This window comes from Anomaloglossus baeobatrachus, chromosome 1, assembly GCF_048569485.1.
Source record: "Anomaloglossus baeobatrachus isolate aAnoBae1 chromosome 1, aAnoBae1.hap1, whole genome shotgun sequence".
NCBI lineage: Eukaryota > Metazoa > Chordata > Amphibia > Anura > Aromobatidae > Anomaloglossus > Anomaloglossus baeobatrachus.
Window position 1 is genome coordinate 844,153,797 of NC_134353.1, and position 18,059 is coordinate 844,171,855.

At 46.9% G+C, this 18,059-nt stretch overlaps 1 protein-coding gene across 2 annotated transcripts in view; it reads right to left on the reverse strand.

Moving 5' to 3' along the window:
* Positions 1-544: 544 nt before the first annotated feature.
* ZFYVE16 (zinc finger FYVE-type containing 16) overlaps positions 545-18,059 on the reverse strand; it is a 172,660-nt gene continuing 155,145 nt past the window's right edge. For both annotated transcript variants that reach the window (XM_075325150.1, XM_075325149.1), the window contains 4 exons: positions 16,064-16,226; positions 12,331-12,436; positions 10,100-10,267; positions 545-3,328 (listed from right to left, as the gene is read on the reverse strand). In XM_075325150.1, the coding sequence (XP_075181265.1) occupies positions 3,167-3,328; positions 10,100-10,267; positions 12,331-12,436; positions 16,064-16,226 (599 nt within the window). In that variant the 3' untranslated portion in view covers positions 545-3,166. The remainder of the gene's footprint in view (positions 3,329-10,099; positions 10,268-12,330; positions 12,437-16,063; positions 16,227-18,059) is intronic.

The following is an 18,059-nucleotide window of genomic DNA, read 5'->3' on the forward strand; positions in this document are numbered from 1 at the left end:
TTGATCAGTTTTTATGGTTTTTTTTTTACATTGGAGTTTATGGAAAACACATCAGTTAATGGATTGTTATTTATCTTCCATTTTTAACGGATCCTGTAAGAAAACAACGGATCCATAACAAATACAAGTAAAACGGATGGCTAAATCACAATCTGTTAATGGATCGGTTTTCCATAGACTCCAAATGTTAAAAAAACAAATCCGGCAAACTTCAGTTATTTAGCAGCGGACATGTGACCATAATCGTCTTATTTGCCAATCTGGAATCACAAACTACTTGTGCTAGACCCCGGGCATTAGATACCCAATTGGTTAGATGACATATCTGCTAGGCCGACAGTGGCACCACCATTAGCGGGCCAAATGTTACATAGCACAATGCCCAGGCTCTGCCGGGGGTAACCCCAAATGATAAATCATGCCTAGATTCCTATTTTTACTGAATAAATGCCATGAACAGAGTTATTCAGCAAGTGCAAACCAATAACGCAAGAGAGGCAGTATTGGCAAGGAATAAAACAGTTGGATTAGCCACTTCAGAAACTTCAAAAGTTTAGTGTTTTTTGCATATGAAGGTCTTTTTTATTATCAATATACACAACGTAAATGAACTGGATACACTATGCAATGTAAATAAATGCAATAGAAAAATATATATGTGTGAGCCTTCTGGAAATTATTGCTGTCATTAGAAATATACAAAGTAAATTAAATTATTTGCCTGGTACGGATCGGTCGTATCTAAATATAGCTTTTAGGATATAAAGGCGTGACGATGAACCTCAGAAGCTCTACACAGGCGGGATGCATCTGTACAGATGGAAATTAAATAGAAAGCATCAGATACATAAACACTTTTATAGCCTTGGAAATGACAACACATGGGAAATCATCATGCAGTAAATTTACAGCCCTGGCCTGAAAAACCAGCCTGGCATGTTCGACGTGAAAAAACTGATCCAGCAGTGTAATTACAGGGGCAGGAGTCATTATACAAGCTTTATATTAATCAGGAGAGCAAATTTACATAAAGAATATATTGCACCGAGGTTGTAGTAATGGCTAATCTCACGTCTTCACTAGGATAGAATTAGTCCTGTTCTTAGCGGATTCTCTGAGCCGTCCCTTGTTATATACAAGGATTAGCGGAAGATACAATTGTTGTCTTATCACTTTTACAACGATACAAAAAGCAATATTACAGTTTAGTGTTCAGTGCGTCCAAACCGAGGGCCGTGGCCGTCCATAGCATGCGTTATCTTAGCAATTCTAGGCGATAGAGAAGATACAGTAGAGGCGTTCCCATCATTGTCCTTATGTGATGCGGCACAGGCGCAGCTTGTAAATTGTGCTTACCAGGTAACGCTGGCTTTAGATTTCATTACTCTTAGGTCTCCTGCTTTGTTTTAATTTGGTAAAAACAGGAAGAAATTATTCCAGATTCTTGGGATTTTTAATATTATATGATCCAAATAAACCTAAACAGAAATGGCAACTTAATATGACTATTAGATTACAGAAAAATGAGGAAGCCACGAGAGAACGGTCATGTTAGATCTAGTGGTGACCCCATCTTGCCTTTGGTGCGTCTCTACAAAGAAAATGACCCTACTTGGCCAGATTGAGTCTGTACGAATTTCCATGAATATGGACACGGTTGAGCAAAACAACTCGCAGGCCTCTGGTCCAGTCGCCGCACTGATGCCCTGTGGCACTCAGAACGGTGCACTGCGAAATTCCTACAATCCTCTGCACTTTTATGGATTAGTATCCCCCTGTGATGTCATGACGTGCATTGCCACAATGTGTTGTGGCCTACAACTCGGAAGAGGCGCGTAAAACGCCGGCAGGTGGCAGTAATGTTGCAGAGCTCTGCCAGGGAGTACCGGCATGGCTGCTGACCCAGGGGCCTGCAATTCGTTTTGCTCAATTTTTGACGTATATATGGATTTTTCAGAAGTATTTAAATATTTCCATTATATAAAAGTAATCACATATTGCCCCGAAATAGGGTTGTGCAGGGGATCCCTGCGTAGGCAAGAGGAAAGGGTTCTGCTGTGTAGTGGAAAACAAAATAGAGACGGTGGGACAGTTCTAAAGGGACTATATGCCCCTTCTTTCTCAGTATTGATGCAGTCACATTATAAGAAGGCAACTGTCTAAGGGTTGTATAAACTCAAGAAAAAAAAGGTTCTGCTTTTCTCCCAGTCCAGTAATGGTCTGTGTCTGGTATGGCAGCCGAGCCTTGTACTATAGCAGATATAGACAGGAGTGCAGGAAAAGAAAAAGTCTTTTCTTCTACACACATATAAACCATGCATTACAGGATGGCGCCTGTGACCGCAAACCACAATCACTTGATTTATGCTGGAATACAGCATGTATATATTTTTTGATGCGTGGATGCACTCTGCAGTTTCAGGGGTTGCCTTTGCATTTTGTATACATAAATGTTCTTTACACATTTGCGATTCTCCACCTACTCCACCTACAGTTTTGCCAACTTATTTGTATACAGTAAGCCAAGTATTGGGATATTGACAGGGATGCAGCACGAATAGTGAGAAGTAGTCAGCACCTCCGCTCCTTGGTCGCTTCCTGAATTTCCGTTTAGTACTTCTGCCTGGATAACTTATCAAGTTTTAAATAGCGTTAATTAAACTTTTCTTCCCAGATGACTGCGTGATCCCTTATATAAAGTCCGAAGCATTTCGTAAGCCCTCTTCCGTCTTTTAGTCGATGGGATTGCTTTGCTTCGGCTGATGCCACAATTGTCCGTCTTCTGTAGATTCAATCGCTATGTTGTTGTCCATATCCCTCATTCTGAGACGTTCACAATGACAAATCTTCAATAATGCAGGTGCATAAGGCATGCAGGGGGATAGCCCGGGGTCTTGAAAAATCAGCTACACCATAAAATTTAGGTACAGTTTCCCCCTTATTTTTTGCACTAATAGGAATATGGGGTCCATCCTGTGGCACAATTTGCATAATGGCCATCACATAGAAGTTACTTCTACAATGGTTTTATAGCAATTAATTCTTAGTATAAAAGCATTTACTGTCCAAAATATGCTGAGAGGTTTAGAACAAGCTGGTAAGAGAACGGGTGAGAGCCCATCCCATTAACGACGAATGAGGAAGGTGATGCCAAGGAGCTTGCTGACTAACTAAGGCTCTCTATCAAAAAGAAGATCAGTTCCATTACCAGAGGTAAAATGCTGGTGTCTGAGGTCCGGTTGTGGATGACAGGGATGAGGGCGCTGTCTAGGTCATTCAGGTATACCTGAGGGAGAGGCTGACCCCCCGACCCGGCACGATACTCCACCTGCACAAGACAATGCAAAAAACAGTATAAAAACACTGGAGGAAAAGTGCCAAACAAACAGTTTTCAGAAATGAGACAAATGTATATATCCCATGATAAATCATTTCTAGAGCTCCCTTTAACAGGGCCGTGTATTTCTCCTGAAATGTCTATTTCCGTGAACCATTATTTTCCTCTTTTCAGCTGCTCTTTTTTACCTTCTGTTTCTCACTTATTTATCCTAGACATTTAATAAACTGACAACTGGATGTTACCATTCTTCTCATGAATGGGAATCATCAGAATGGATTGGACAGTGTGAATTAAGTTCTACATCTTTAAGAGCAACGGTAAAATGCAGAAATTAGGGGAAAAAACGCTCTAAAAAAGAGAATTTTGTTACTTACCGTAAATTCTTTTTCTTATAGTTCCGTCATGGGAGACCCAGACCATGGGTGTATAGCTACTGCCTCCGGAGGACACACAAAGTTACTACACTCAAAACGTGTAGCTCCTCCCTCCTAGCATATACACCCCCTGCTAGCCAGTCCTAGCCAGTTTAGTGCAAAAGCTGAAGGAGGACATCCACCCACAAGAAGAGACAGAGTAAAATCCGGAAGAACCGGAACCTCTGTCTACAACAATAACAGCCGGTGAAGACACACGGAACAAGAAACCTGCCAACAGGCAATAGGGAGGGTGCTGGGTCTCCCATGACGGAACTATAAGAAAAAGAATTTACGGTAAGTAACAAAATTCTCTTTTTCTTTATCGTTCCTATGGGAGACCCAGACCATGGGACGTTCAAAAGCAGTCCATGGGTGGGAATAAACAGACAACTGAGAAGCAGGCAAACCCAACTTCACAAATGGGCGACAGACGCCTGAAAGATGCGTCTGCCCAAGCCCGCGTCTGCCAAAGCAAGAGCATGCCTTGGATAGAGCTTCGAAAAAGTATGCAGACTAATTCGAGCTGCAGTCTGACAGACCTACTGAGCCGTAGCCTGGCGTGAAAGCCCAAAAGGCACCGACAGGTCTGATCAAATGTGCTCTAATCCCCGGCGGGGAAGGCACTTGAGTACACTTGTAGGCCTCGGAAATGGCCGACCTAAGCCAACGAACCAGTGTCGGCTTAGATGCCGAGAGACCGCTACGCTGACTAGCAGTCAGTACTAGAGAGAGGTGCACCGCCTAATAACGGCGGTGCGAGACACATAGATCCGGGGCGCCCGCACCAGATCCAGGATATGCAACGCTTCCTCAAAGCGATGAACAGGAGCCGGACAAAAGGAAGGCAGGAAAATTGCCCCGGATAAGGTGGAAGCTGTAACCACCTTAGGGAAAAAAGTCCGGAGTCGGACGGAGACCACCTTGTCTTGATGCAAAAGACCAAAAAAAGGGGGTGACTCAGAGAAAGTGCCGCCAGAACTCCCTGGCGGGAAATTATAGCCACTAGAAAGACTACTTTCTGTGAAATATGAAACAAAGAAACCTCCCTAAGAGGCGCAAAGGGGGGTTTCCGGGAACCGGGAGGACCGGATTAAGGTCCTAGGGCTCCATAGGCCGCCGGAAAGGCGGAATGATGTGAGATGCGCCCTTAAAGGAGCGCACCGGAGCCAGCCGGACGATACGCCGCTGGCACATACTGACAGAGCCGAGACCTGTCCCTTAATGAGGGATAGTCCTAGCTGTAGACCGGACTGTGGAAGGGACAGGAGGGTCGGCAAGGCTAAAAAGGTCCAAGGACACTTTGGAGCTCGAGTCATAGCGGAGATGACTTCAGGAAGGATACCAGAAGTCGCCAAGATCCAGGACTCAATAGCTACGCCGTCAATCTGAGAATCCAGAATTCTGACGGAAAAAACGGACCTTTTGAGAAAAGGTCTGGACGGTCCGGAAGATGCCATGGCAACCTAACGGACAAAAGGAGCAGGTCAGGGTACCAAGCCTGCCTGGGTCAGTCTGGAGTAAGAGAATGACCCGACGGCCCCCTTTACTGATCTTGCGCAGGACTCTGGGCAAGAGGTAGAGACGAAGCTGGGATGAAACATGAGCCAGTGTGTCTACCGCAAAACCTGAGGATTGTGGACCACGGTTGGACAGCTGAAATAGTCTGCCTCGCAGTTTTGACATCTAGGATGTGGGCTGCGGATACGGTGGACTAGGAGTCCCTTGTCCACTGAAGAATGTTGAGGCGCCAAGATTGCCAGGCGGCTGAGTGTCCCGCCCTGGAAGTCGATGTAGGAAAACGCTGTCACGTTTTCCGACTGGACTCGAATGTGCCTAGCCGCCAACAGATGGTGAAGGCTTAGAGAGCTAGAAAAAGAGCTCTGATTTCCAGCCTATTGATCCAGAGGGCTGATGCGGACAGAGTCCAAGCGCCCTGCGCTCCACGGTGGAGATATACTGCTCTCAAGGCGGAAGACCAGCACCCTGGTGAGGATCACCCGGGACGGGGCCAGGAAGGAGCGTCCCTGAGACAGAGTGGCCGAAACCACCACTGAAAACGAGCCCCTGGTCAGTGGCAAAGCCACCACCCCGTGGAAGGAGGGAGTTCGCGTGTACAGCGGAAAACATCCAGTCTCAGAGGACGCAGGAGAAACTGGGCAAGGAATCGCTTCCATTGCCGCCACCGTCTGACCAGCACCTGTATTTGGTGTCTGATAGAACGACGTCGACCGCCAGCGGAGGGACTACTGATCGACTAAGAGCAGCTTCACAAGAGCCGACAGAGTCTCGAATTGCGTCCCTGAGAACCTCTGGTTCGAAGTCAGAGTGGACTTGAACAGAATGACAAGCCACCCGAATAGGTTAGAGTGGCGAGAGTAAGCGAAGTACTCTGCTAAGAGTCTGCACTGGATGAAGCCCCGAGAAGAAGGCCGTCCAGGGCAAACGATCACTGCCAATCCCTAGGGGTGCAGGACCTTAATCACAGCAGCCCCAATGAGAATACTCGAGGGGCCGTGGCTAACCCCAAGGGAAGAGCCACGAATTGGACCACTCCGATGGCAAAACGTAGTCAACGCTGGTGTGAAACTGCGATTGACCCCTGCCGAAAAGCATCTCTGATGCCGATGGCTGCTAGGGAATCTCCTTGGGCTCTTGATTGATCCGGTGAAAAAAAACACACGGAACAAGACCGAGGCTCCATGTGAAAACGCCACACCTGACCATGCTGAAAAAGCTAAAGATCTAGGTCGGAAGGCACCGCCCTCTTCGGGGACTAGAAATAGATTTGAACAAAAATCTCAGAACCGTTCCCAGTCGAGAACCGGTACAATTACTCCATTGGCCTGCAAGAAATGCCACGGCCTGTGAGAAGGCGGCGGCCTTGGAGCCGGGAGGTGACAGAAAAAAATCTGTTTGGCGGGTGGACAGAAATCCATCCTGTAGCCATGGGAGATATGATCCCGCCCCCACTGAACGGAGACGTGGTAGAACCATACGTCGCCAAGTGGAGAGAGCCTGCCACCGACCAAGGAGGTGGTTGGCGTGGCTAGATAGCTCGGAGGAAGCTGACTCCGTGGTAGCATCTCCTGCGGTCTTTTGAAGACGCAGCTTCAAGCTATTTGGTTCTATGAACCAAGGCCGAGCTAGAGGACGATCAGATGGAGGAACGGAAACCACCAAAACCTCAACTGATTCCTGTCCTGAACAGGTTCCCTGGTTTAGGTTTGTGGCAAGGAAGAACTCTCCCCGCCAAGAGCTTCCTGAATTTCATCCAGTTGGTTCCGAAGAGACTGGTCCCACCAAAGGGGAGCCCAGCAAGGAACCCCTATAGAGGCATCTGCTTTCCATTACCGAAGCCACAAGAGCCTGCAGATAGCGAGGAAAGTAGCCAAGACCACCGCCGTGCGGTGTCCAGCATGGCATAGGATGAAAAGACTGAAGTCTGGAAGTTCAGGCAACCGTTTTGGGCATAGAGTCCCTGTGAGGGAATGCATCTCCTCCAGACAAGCAGAGAAGGTACAAAAGAACCGCACTGCCGTAAAGCTGAGGAGAACGAAGCTGCTGCCGCCCCAATACCGACTTGGCCCAAGGACAACCGGGCGGACCGCAAAACCTTAAGTGAGGAGCTATCAGCCACTGACATAACGGTCCGGGCTGAGCCACCTGAGGTGACTGAGCCCACTTCTTGACCACCATTGGTGGACAGGGGAAACACAGTCCTCAGAATCACGCTTCATGGGAAGCGACTGTCAGAGCGGACCCTGGGCTTGGTCACAGGGGCCTGAAAACTGGAGTGGTTAAGGAACACACTTTGTGTTCTCCTAGGTAAGGTAACTCCGGCGGATTGGGGTCCAGTACAAAATTAATGTACCATGGGAGCCCTATAGAGGTGCCGTCAGCCACTGATACAACTATCCGGGCTGAAAGTCTGGACACTGGAGGGGCCACGTTTGGCGAATGAGTACACTCCTTGACCACCTCTGATGGGAGGGGGAAACAGGCCGCAGAACCCCGCTTTGGGGTCTGCAGGACAGGCTGTGAGCTTGGACGCAGCAGGCTGAAAACTGGAGTGGTTAAAGAACACACTCCTCGTCCTGTTAAAGGTATACTGATGCCTTTCTGCCAGCGGGGAATACTCCCCTGATACGGGCGGATGGAGGTCCAGTACAAGTATAATGGACGCAATCCAATCATTCGGCTCTGCGTCACGTACGGACGGATCAATGTACATAAAGTAGCGTCCGAGCCCCTGGTAGAGACATCCTCCTCGTCCAGTGAGTCAGCTCGTAATCGGAGCTGCGGGACGGGGAAGGACAGGGGACCCTGCGTCTCCCTGTCAGGAGGACGGGGTCTGAGCCCAGAAGGAGAGTCCTTTGTGAGCTTTATTGAGCGAGCTGAAGCAGAAAACGCCCTGAGAGGGGAGCTGCATGCTCAGCAGATGCCAGGACAGCCGACCCCTGGAAATAGGATTCCCTCAGGGGTCAGCCACCGAAACCGGAGCAGATGGAGGGGCCACTAATTAGCAATCATTCGGCTCTGCCTCCAAGCTGAGGGGCCACCATGGTTATGAGCTCGGTACAGCCGTACGAGACTACCTGCAGTGCATAATAAAAACAACCTGCAGCCCTGCTCTGTGAGACATGCTGCAGAGGTGGGGGCTCTGTCAAGACTGGCCCCCAGCATATATAAACCGATAAAACAAGCAGCTGCACAACCGGAGGTTGTGGCTGCCAATCGTTTAAACAGACATGTCTGTGCCCCCTGGTCCCTCAGCCCAGGTCCCCACTTGTCACACTGTGGAATCTCTGTGCCTATGCAGGCACAGAGAACGCCGAGAAAATGGCGACCGGAGCGAGGAGAGGGGGCGGGGCCTACTCTTAGAGCGGCAAAAGGATTCCCTCAGTGAGGTAGCCAGGGGAGGGAATCCTTCCTCAATGAGGAGTGTCCCTTCCCTTGTGCTGCGCAGCCGCTGGGCGGAGCTACACTGCCTCTCTGCAAGACTGACATGCAGAGACAGTGGAAACTGAAACTAGGCCTCAGGCGAAGCCGGGGCCTAGAGTAAAACATGCGGCCGGCGTGCAGGCACCATCGGCGCGGTTCTCCAGTGAAAACTGGAGAACCGGCCGGAAATGTTAACACCAAACATAAAACACACTCCCCCAATAAATAAACATAAAGGACCCCTGGAAAGACCACTTTCTGTGGTAATAACGTCTCATATACTTAGCTTGAGACGCAGGTTGCCAGGTTCCTGGGGGATGATAGCTCCGTCCAGCAGGGTCCTGCAAAAGGGCTGCGGATGGAGACCGGTCTCCTGCAAAGCAGTGAGAACCGTGTTGGCTCCCACTTCAAGCCAGAGCCCCAGCATGGGATGGTGAAGGAGCGCGGCATGAAAGGGATACAGCCCTAAAATCAACCTTAACAGCACCGCCCAGTGGGGTGAGAAGGGACATGCCGGGAGTCCAGACTGGACCCGCTTTTCTTCCAAATCTTTGTCCAAAAGGAAAAATCAAAAATCAAAATCAGAGAATGCATGTGTGTGTGACCTCCTGAAACACAAAGCATTAAACTGGCTAGGACTGGCTAGCAGGGGGTGTATATGCTAGGAGGGAGGAGCTACACGTTTTGAGTGTAGTAACTTTGTGTGTCCTCCGGAGGCAGTAGCTATACACCCATGGTCTGGGTCTCCCATAGGAACGATAAAGAAATTTATTTTTTAAGGATTAATGGCAACAGGTCTTGTTTTAGTGTGTTGTTTTTTTTTTTTTTGTTACCAACAATTCTTCTCAGTACACTTGTACAGTTCTTGAGGGAACTCAGAAGGGAGTTTGTTCCAAACATCCTGGAGAACCAACCACATATCTTCTGCAGGTGTATGCTTGTGCAAATAATTCTCTCTTCATGTAACGCCAGAGACTCAATGATGTTGAGATCGGGGTTCTTTGGAGGCCATGTCATCAGATCTAGTACTCCTTGTTCTTCTTTACACTGACGATCGTTCACAATAATATAGGCTGTATTTTTGGGGTTGTCGTGCTGCTGCAGAATAGATTTGGAGCCAGACGCCTCCTGGATGGTATTCCATGATGGTTAAGTATTTATCTGAATTAGAACTTTTCTTCAAAGACTGAGCACAAGTGTACCTGGAAGAACTGACGCTGTTCTGAAGGCAAAGGGCGATCACAACAAATATTGAGGTGTTTTAGATTTCGCCTTTTTTCATTCACTTTGCACTGTGTGTATAAATATATTACAGTATATATGGATTCATCTGAATATGTGCATAAAAGAACTCAACATACACCAATGGCTACCACAATAAAACAAGGTGTAAAACGGTTACCATGTCGACATCCATAGAAACTCGTAGTCCTATCTTATTCATTCCCTGGTTCTTCAAGGTCTTGAGATGTGGACAAAGAGCAGCTCCACAAGCCGTCGCGATTTCTTTAGCAAACTGAATGTGAGCCATTGCATTGGTTGGTTCCCGGTCTCGGAGCAGATAAAACACCTAAAACAGCGACAGTGGAGTTTTAAAATTACATTACTGAAGCTACCATTAACTAAGCAAGTGCATCATAATGTTAGCAAGGATTTACAGTGCCTACGTTACACTTGGGTCTCCATTCATCCAGTTATTAGTGGTTATTCGGCACCGTTCAGTTCTGCATCAGATGAGCGGTGCCAATAGCATTACCACTGCATAATCCTGCCAAGACCCATGCGAGATCAGCAGGTAAGTAATAATAATAATTTTATTCATTTATATAGCGCTATTAATTCCACAGCGCTTTACATACATTGGCAACACTGTCCCCATTGGGGCTCACAATCTCGAGTCCCTATCAGTATGTCTTTGGAGTGTGGGAGGAAACCGGAGTACCCGGAGGAAACCCACGCAAACACGGGGAGAACATACAAACTCCTTGCAGATAGTGTCCTTGGTGGGATTTGAACCCAGGACCCCAGCGCTGCAAGACTGCAGTGCTAACCACTGAGCCACCGTGCTGCCCAAGTGGGGTGGTAATATCTGCTCCGCTGCCCTCTGATGCCAGATAACCACTATAATTGGATTCATCGAGACCTAAGGCGGGCTTTGCACGTTGCGACATCGCAAGCCGATGCTGTGATGTCGCACGCGATAGTCCCCGCCCCCGTCGCAGCTGCGATATCCTTGTGATAGCTGCCGAAGCGAACATTATCGCTACGGCAGCTTCACATGGACTCACCTGCCCTGCGACCGTCGCTCTGGTCAGCGACCCGCCTCCTTATTAAGGGGGCGGGTCGTGCGGCGTCACTGAGACGTCACACGGCAGGCGGCCAATAGGAGTGGAGGGGTGGAGATGAGCAGGATGTAAACATCCCGCCCACCTCCTTCCTTCCGCATAACCTACGGAAGCCGCGGTGACGCCGGTAGGAGATGTTCCTCGCTCCTGCGACTTCACACACAGCGATGTGTGCTGCCGCAGGAGCGAGGAACAACATCGGACCGTCGCAGCAAGGTAATTATGGATTACGCCGACGCTGCACCGATGATACGATTACGACGCTTTTGCGCTTGTTAATCGTATCATCTAGGCTTTACACACTGCGATGTCGCATGCGATGCCGGATGTGCGTCACTTTCAATTTGACCCCACCGACATCGCACCTGCGATGTCGTAGTGTGCAAAGCCCGCCTTAGAGTATAGTCATCAATGCATAAAGATGGCCAATCATGTTCCCAGTGCACGGGCCCAATAAAATATTGCCTTATATAATGTTCCCCATTCACAATACATTACTAAAGTCAGATTCAAAAGCAGAGCCTTTCTGCAGTCAGTGAGATCAGAAGCAGAGGGGAAATCTGGAATTACATTATTCTATTGAAATGCAACATAAAATGTGGTCACATTCAGCCCTTAAGGCTGAGGCCACACGGAGATTTGTGCGAGTCCTCGCATGATACTCGGCTCACGCTGGCAGCACAGCGGGAGACAAGTGTCATGCGACTGTGGTCCAATCATGCGATCAGACCACAGTTGAAGAGGGGAGGGCCGGCGCTGCAGAGGGGAGGGCCGGCGCTTATCTCCCTATCTCCTCCACTGTCAGCTGATGCGAGAATCGGACTGCTCTTGCATTACATTGGTGTAACGCGAGAGCAATACGATGTTTCTCTTGCCCCATAGACTTGAATGGGTGCGAGAGAAAGTCTCGCATTCCACCTCCGAATGTTTTCTCGGTCCGATTAGGGCTGAGAAAATCGCTCATGGGTGTTGCCCCATAGAGTAATATTGGTCTGAGTGGAATGTGATTTTATCGCATTCCACTCGCACCGTTTTTCTCGCCGAGTGTGCTGACCCTTAGAGTGGAAGGCACTTTTTTTTTTTTTGTTTATTCACTACCATCTTTGGTTGAATTTTGGGAGGAACAATTGAGAGACCCCACTCTCTCTGACGTCATGTTGCCATAATGCAGCATATACAGGGTTTGACTAAAAATGCTGAACGAAACGGCTGAAAAAAATAGAGAATTTTTCATAATTTACCAGCTCTGTGTATGGCCCAGCTTAATACATAGTAGTCGTCCACCTACCTCTGTACATTTCACAGCCTTATCATGTGCTTCAAAGTCGGTATCCTGACAGATCCTCTCACTTGGGATTCCTTCCATCGATTGTCCATCAATGGGGCTTATGATCCTATAATTCAAAGCAAAATATTTACATACAAGATGGATGTTCGATAATGACATTATTTCAGCTTTGTATATGTATGAGTATAGTTCGTTTACTCCTGCCCACACAGGCTGAGTGACAGCTCCTCCTGTATACACGGGTATACTGCAGAGCCCATTAATCAGCCGTCATATGCACCATCGTCCTCAAATTCTCCAATCTCATTAATGAAGACTACAATTAAAGGGCTGGTCTGCCTTTCCCCCAGGATCAGTGCCATTCCTGTCCTATGGGTGGTCTGACACTGTATACTTGCAAGTGCCTGGGTGACAATTTTAAAAACAAGTGGTTTAATAACAAAGATAAACCTCCAAAATGCCGAGTAATAATTAAATTATCTCTTCAGGAAGGAAGGAGACAAACTCTAGCGCCACCTATTGGAAGCAGCAATCCTAAAAAAGTCATAAGTGACTCTCCAACGAGCCTTTTCATACGAGTAATAATTATCAATTTATGACAAGGCTATTTACTTCCATTTCTGATCAGACACATTTGAGTTTTTTTATACACACAGTTTAAAGAACTGTAATTTATTTTTTTTATTTGGATAGTCAAATAATCTTTGCAACTTTTTGGTGATACAGGCGACTATATTATTTTCATATAGAGAGGGAGAGAAACAGTCACTCACTATAATGGCAAAGCTTAAAACCACTCAAACTAAAAAAAACTATTTTTTTGGAGGTGTTTAGCATATTAGAATGGCCATTTTAATACCTGCCCAGTAGCCATTCTAATTTGCTAAACACCTCCCAAATTTTTTTTCTAGATTGTCAATCCGTAGTTTTAAGCTTAGCCATTATAGTGTGCGACTGTTCCTCTTTTTTTGTCGACATTATGTATCGTGAACAGATACGCACCTGTTCACACTATTGGAAGTGCTGTCAGGCTTATTTTCTTGTATGTATGTATGTATGTATGTATGTATGTATGTATGTATGTATGTATGTATGTATGTATGTATGTATGTATGTATGTATACAATATATATATATTGCATAAATATTATTTTGCCGATATCCGGCAATATCGGTTCGGAATGTGAAAGGAGATACGCTTCTGTTTTTCTCATTTTTTATGACCTCAAAAGAACCACTGAAATGCATTTTAAAATTTGTTCGCTTTTGTTTCACTTTATATAATGGACATGTTCCACCCCCTCTATGGGGGAAGGGTTAGTAATAGATGTAGATTGGCAGCTGTTTATTTTTTATACCTACTTTTTATTTTTTAATTTTCAATATATTTCACGTTTTGTGACTTCCCCTTAGGAGACCTAAAAACTCGGTGGAAAGGGGGGCAATTCAACCTTTAAAACATTTCTTTAGCAGAGTGGATTGGGCCGCTTTGCACTGAGCAGCTCCTACTCCCTCCTTACCCCCAGAGATCAAATGACCCCTGGATCTAGAGGAGGAAGCACAATTATCACTTTCTATTGCTGTATACATAGCGCTTGTTTATACTGTGTTCTATAAGGCAGACACTATGATAACCATCTCTGCCTTCTCTATGTGGAGATTGGCTTTGTTTGACAGCCTGCTTTATAGAACGTAACTGCAGGGTAGAACGTGGACCACCACTCTGATGTTCAAAGTCTATCGGCGGTTTGGAAATACCGTATTTTCCGGCATATAAGACGACTTTTTAACCCCTGATAATCTTCTCAAAAGTCGGCGGTCGTCTTATACGCCGGGTGTCATCTTATTCGGCGGTGCACAGTGCTGGATGAGTCCATTGTTTAGTAATGCCCTCCTACCGGTCCCCTTCTTACACACAATAAACATTATTCTCACCTGTCCCTTGTTCCCGCGGTGCCTTCAGCTTCTTCTGGTAGACTGCAGGCCCATAGAGCCCTCCGCAATAGTGTCCTGTACACAAGGCCGCTGCCGTCATGGCTTTACTGCAGCTGAATGCTTTGCGGTACCGTAAAGCATTCAACTGCAGTAAAGCGATGACAGCAGCGGCGGTCCCGTGTACAGGACGTGATCATGGAGGGGTCTATGGGCCTGTGGACTGCAAGAAGCACTCCTCCATGATCGCATCCCATACATGGGACTGCTGCTGTTAGCGTTTTACTGAAGTTGAATGCTTTACAGCACCACAAAGCATTCAACTGCAGTAAAGCCATGACGGCAGACAGCAGCCCCGTGCATCGGACGCTATCACGGAGGTGTCCATGTGCCTTGCGGTCTACAAGATGCAGCTGAGATCACCGTGGGAACGGAGGACAGGTGAGAATAATGTCTATTGTGTGTAAATAACGGCAGATTAGGGGACAATAATGGGACCAGTAGGAGGACATTACTAAACAATGGGCTAATTACAAGGGAGGGAGAAGGATGGGCACATTACTAAACAATGGGCACATTACTACAAGGGAAGGAGAAGGATGGGCACATTACTAAACAATGGGCACATTACTGCAGAGGACATTACTAAACAATGGGCACATTACTGCAGGGGGCATTACTAAACAATGGGCACAATACTGCAGGGGACATTACTAAACAATGGGCATATTACTGCAGGGGACATTACTAAACAATGGGCACATTACTGCAGAGGACATTACTAAACAATGGGCACATTACTGCAGGGGACATTACTAAACAATGGGCACATTACTGCAGGGGACATTACTAAACAATGGGCACATTACTGTAGGGGGCATAACTAAACAATGGGCACGTTACTGCCGGGGACATTACTAAACAATGGGCACATTACTCGGGTCGGCTTATACTCTATTATATATGGTATATCCCAAACTCTATAATTTTAACTTGTAACGTTGGGGGGTGGGGGGGGGAGGCGTCTTATACGCCGGAAAATACGGTAGTTAAAAAAGACCTAAATAAACAAACGTGTATTAGCACCAGTAATTCAGAAATTACAATGCAAACATCATTAGTATTTTCACATATTTTGCCTTTACACATTACTAAACAATGGGCACATTACTACAAGGGAGGGAGAAGGATGGGCACATTACTAAACAATGGGCACATTACTGCAGAGGACATTACTAAACAATGGGCACATTACTGCAGGGGGCATTACTAAACAATGGGCACAATACTGCAGGGGACATTACTAAACAATGGGCATATTACTGCAGGGGACATTACTAAACAATGGGCACATTACTGCAGAGGACATTACTAAACAATGGGCACATTACTGCAGGGGACATTACTAAACAATGGGCACATTACTGCAGGGGACATTACTAAAGAATGGGTACATTACTGCAGGGGACATTACTAAATAATGGGCACATTACTGTAGGGGGCATTACTAAACAATGGGCACGTTACTGCCGGGGACATTACTAAACAATGGGCACATTACTGCAGGGGACATTACTAAACAATGGGCACATTACTCGGGTCGGCTTATACTCTATTATATACGGTATATCCCAAACTCTATAATTTTAACTTGTAACGTTGGGGGGTGGGGGGGAGGCGTCTTATACGCCGGAAAATACGGTAGTTAAAAAAGACCTAAATAAACAAACGTGTATTAGTACCAGTAATTCAGAAATTACAATGCAAACATCATTAGTATTTTCACATATTTTGCCTTTACCCTTTATTTTTACTGTCCACAGTCTCCACCCATCGAATGGTCACTTCTTCAGACAAGTCTCCTGAATCTACTTTTCCACATGTTATCCGGAAGTCTTTCTTGTCCCTTAGCGCCTGCCGTAGGGCTTCCATCATCTCCTGGGTTATTTGAACCATCATCCCATCTGATAAAAAACAAATTCAAAATTGTGAGCATCGAAAGGAAAACTCTTTTTTTTCCCTTTTTTTTAAGAAGGTTTAAAAACAGAAAGGCCAACATTTATTTCATGCACTGGCTAGAAGAAATCTGCAGCCAGCAGGAAGACAATAAGCTGACTTTTGAGTACTCATTGTAAAATCATCGTTAGTCAAGTTCCTTGGGAAGCTGCCACTACAAGACACTAAACATAAGAGTGTCAGCTCTTCCTACCAGGCTACAAGCTTCCTTCGGGCACAGACCTACACCACTATGTACGCAAATATTAGTAGGAAGTAGAAACACAAAAATAGCAGCATCCTGCTGGAAAGAAGGGAATTTCGTTTACTTACCGTAAATTCCTTTTCTTCTAGCTCCAATTGGGAGACCCAGACAATTGGGTGTATAGCTACTGCCTCCGGAGGCCACACAAAGTATTACACTTAAAAGTGTAAACCCCTCCCCTCTGCTATACACCCTCCCGTGCATCACGGGCTCCTCAGTTTTGGTGCAAAAGCAGGAAGGAGGAAACTTATAAATTGGTCTAAGGTAAATTCAATCCGAAGGATGTTCGGAGAACTGAAACCATGACCAAGAACAATTCAATCTGAACAACATGTGTACCCAAGAAATAATAGCCCGAAGGGAACAGGGGCGGGTGCTGGGTCTCCCAATTGGAGCTAGAAGAAAAGGAATTTACGGTAAGTAAACAAAATTCCCTTCTTCTTTGTCGCTACATTGGGAGACCCAGACAATTGGGACGTCCAAAAGCAGTCCCTGGGTGGGTAAAAGAATACCTCGGTAAAACAGCCGTAAAACGGCTCCTTCCTACAGGTGGACAACCGCCGCCTGAAGGACTCGCCTACCTAAGCTGGCATCTGCCGAGCGTAGGTATGCACTAGATAGTGCTCCGTGAAGGCGTGCAGACTCAACCAGGTAGTCGCCTGACACACCTGCTGAGCCGTAGCCTGGTGCAGTAACGCCCAGGACGCACCCACGGCTCTGGCAGAATGGGCCTTCAGCCTTGAAGGAACCGGAAGTCCAGCAGAACGGTAGGCTTCAAGAATTGATTCCTTGATCCACCGAGCCAAGTTGACTTGGGAGCTTGCGACCCTTTACGCTGGCCAGCGACAAGGACAAAGAGCGCATCCGAGCGGCGCAGGGGCGCCGTACGAGAAATGTAGAGTCTGAGTGCTCTCACCAGACCTAACAAGTGCAAATCCTTTTCACATTGGTGAACCGGATGAGAACAAAAAGAAGGTAAGAAGATATCCTGATTGAGATGAACAGAGGATACTACCTTCGGGAGAAATTCCGGAACCGGACGCAGAACCACCTTGTCCTGGTGAAACACCAGGAAGGGGGGCTTTGCATGACAGCGCTGCTATGTCAGACACTCTGCGGAGTGACGTGACTGCCACTAGGAAGACCACCTTCTGCGAAGTCGTGGAAAAGAATATCAATCATTGGCTCGAAGGGTGGTTTCTGAAGAGCCGGTATCACCCTGTTCCGATCCCAGGGTTCTAGCCGACGCTTGTAAGGAGGGACTATGTGGCAAACCCCCTGCAGGAACGTGCGTACCTGAGGGAGTTTGGCTAGACGCTTTTGGACACAACACAGAAAGCGCCGAAACTTGTCCCTTGAGGGAACCGAGAGACAACCCCTTTTCCATTCCGGATTGAAGGAAGGACAGAAAGTGGGCAAGGCGAATGGCCAGAGAGTAAAACTCTGATCAGAGCACCAGGATAAGAAGATCTTCCACGTCCTGTGGTAGATCTTGGCGGACGTTGGTTTCCTGGCTTGTCTCATAGCGGCAATGACC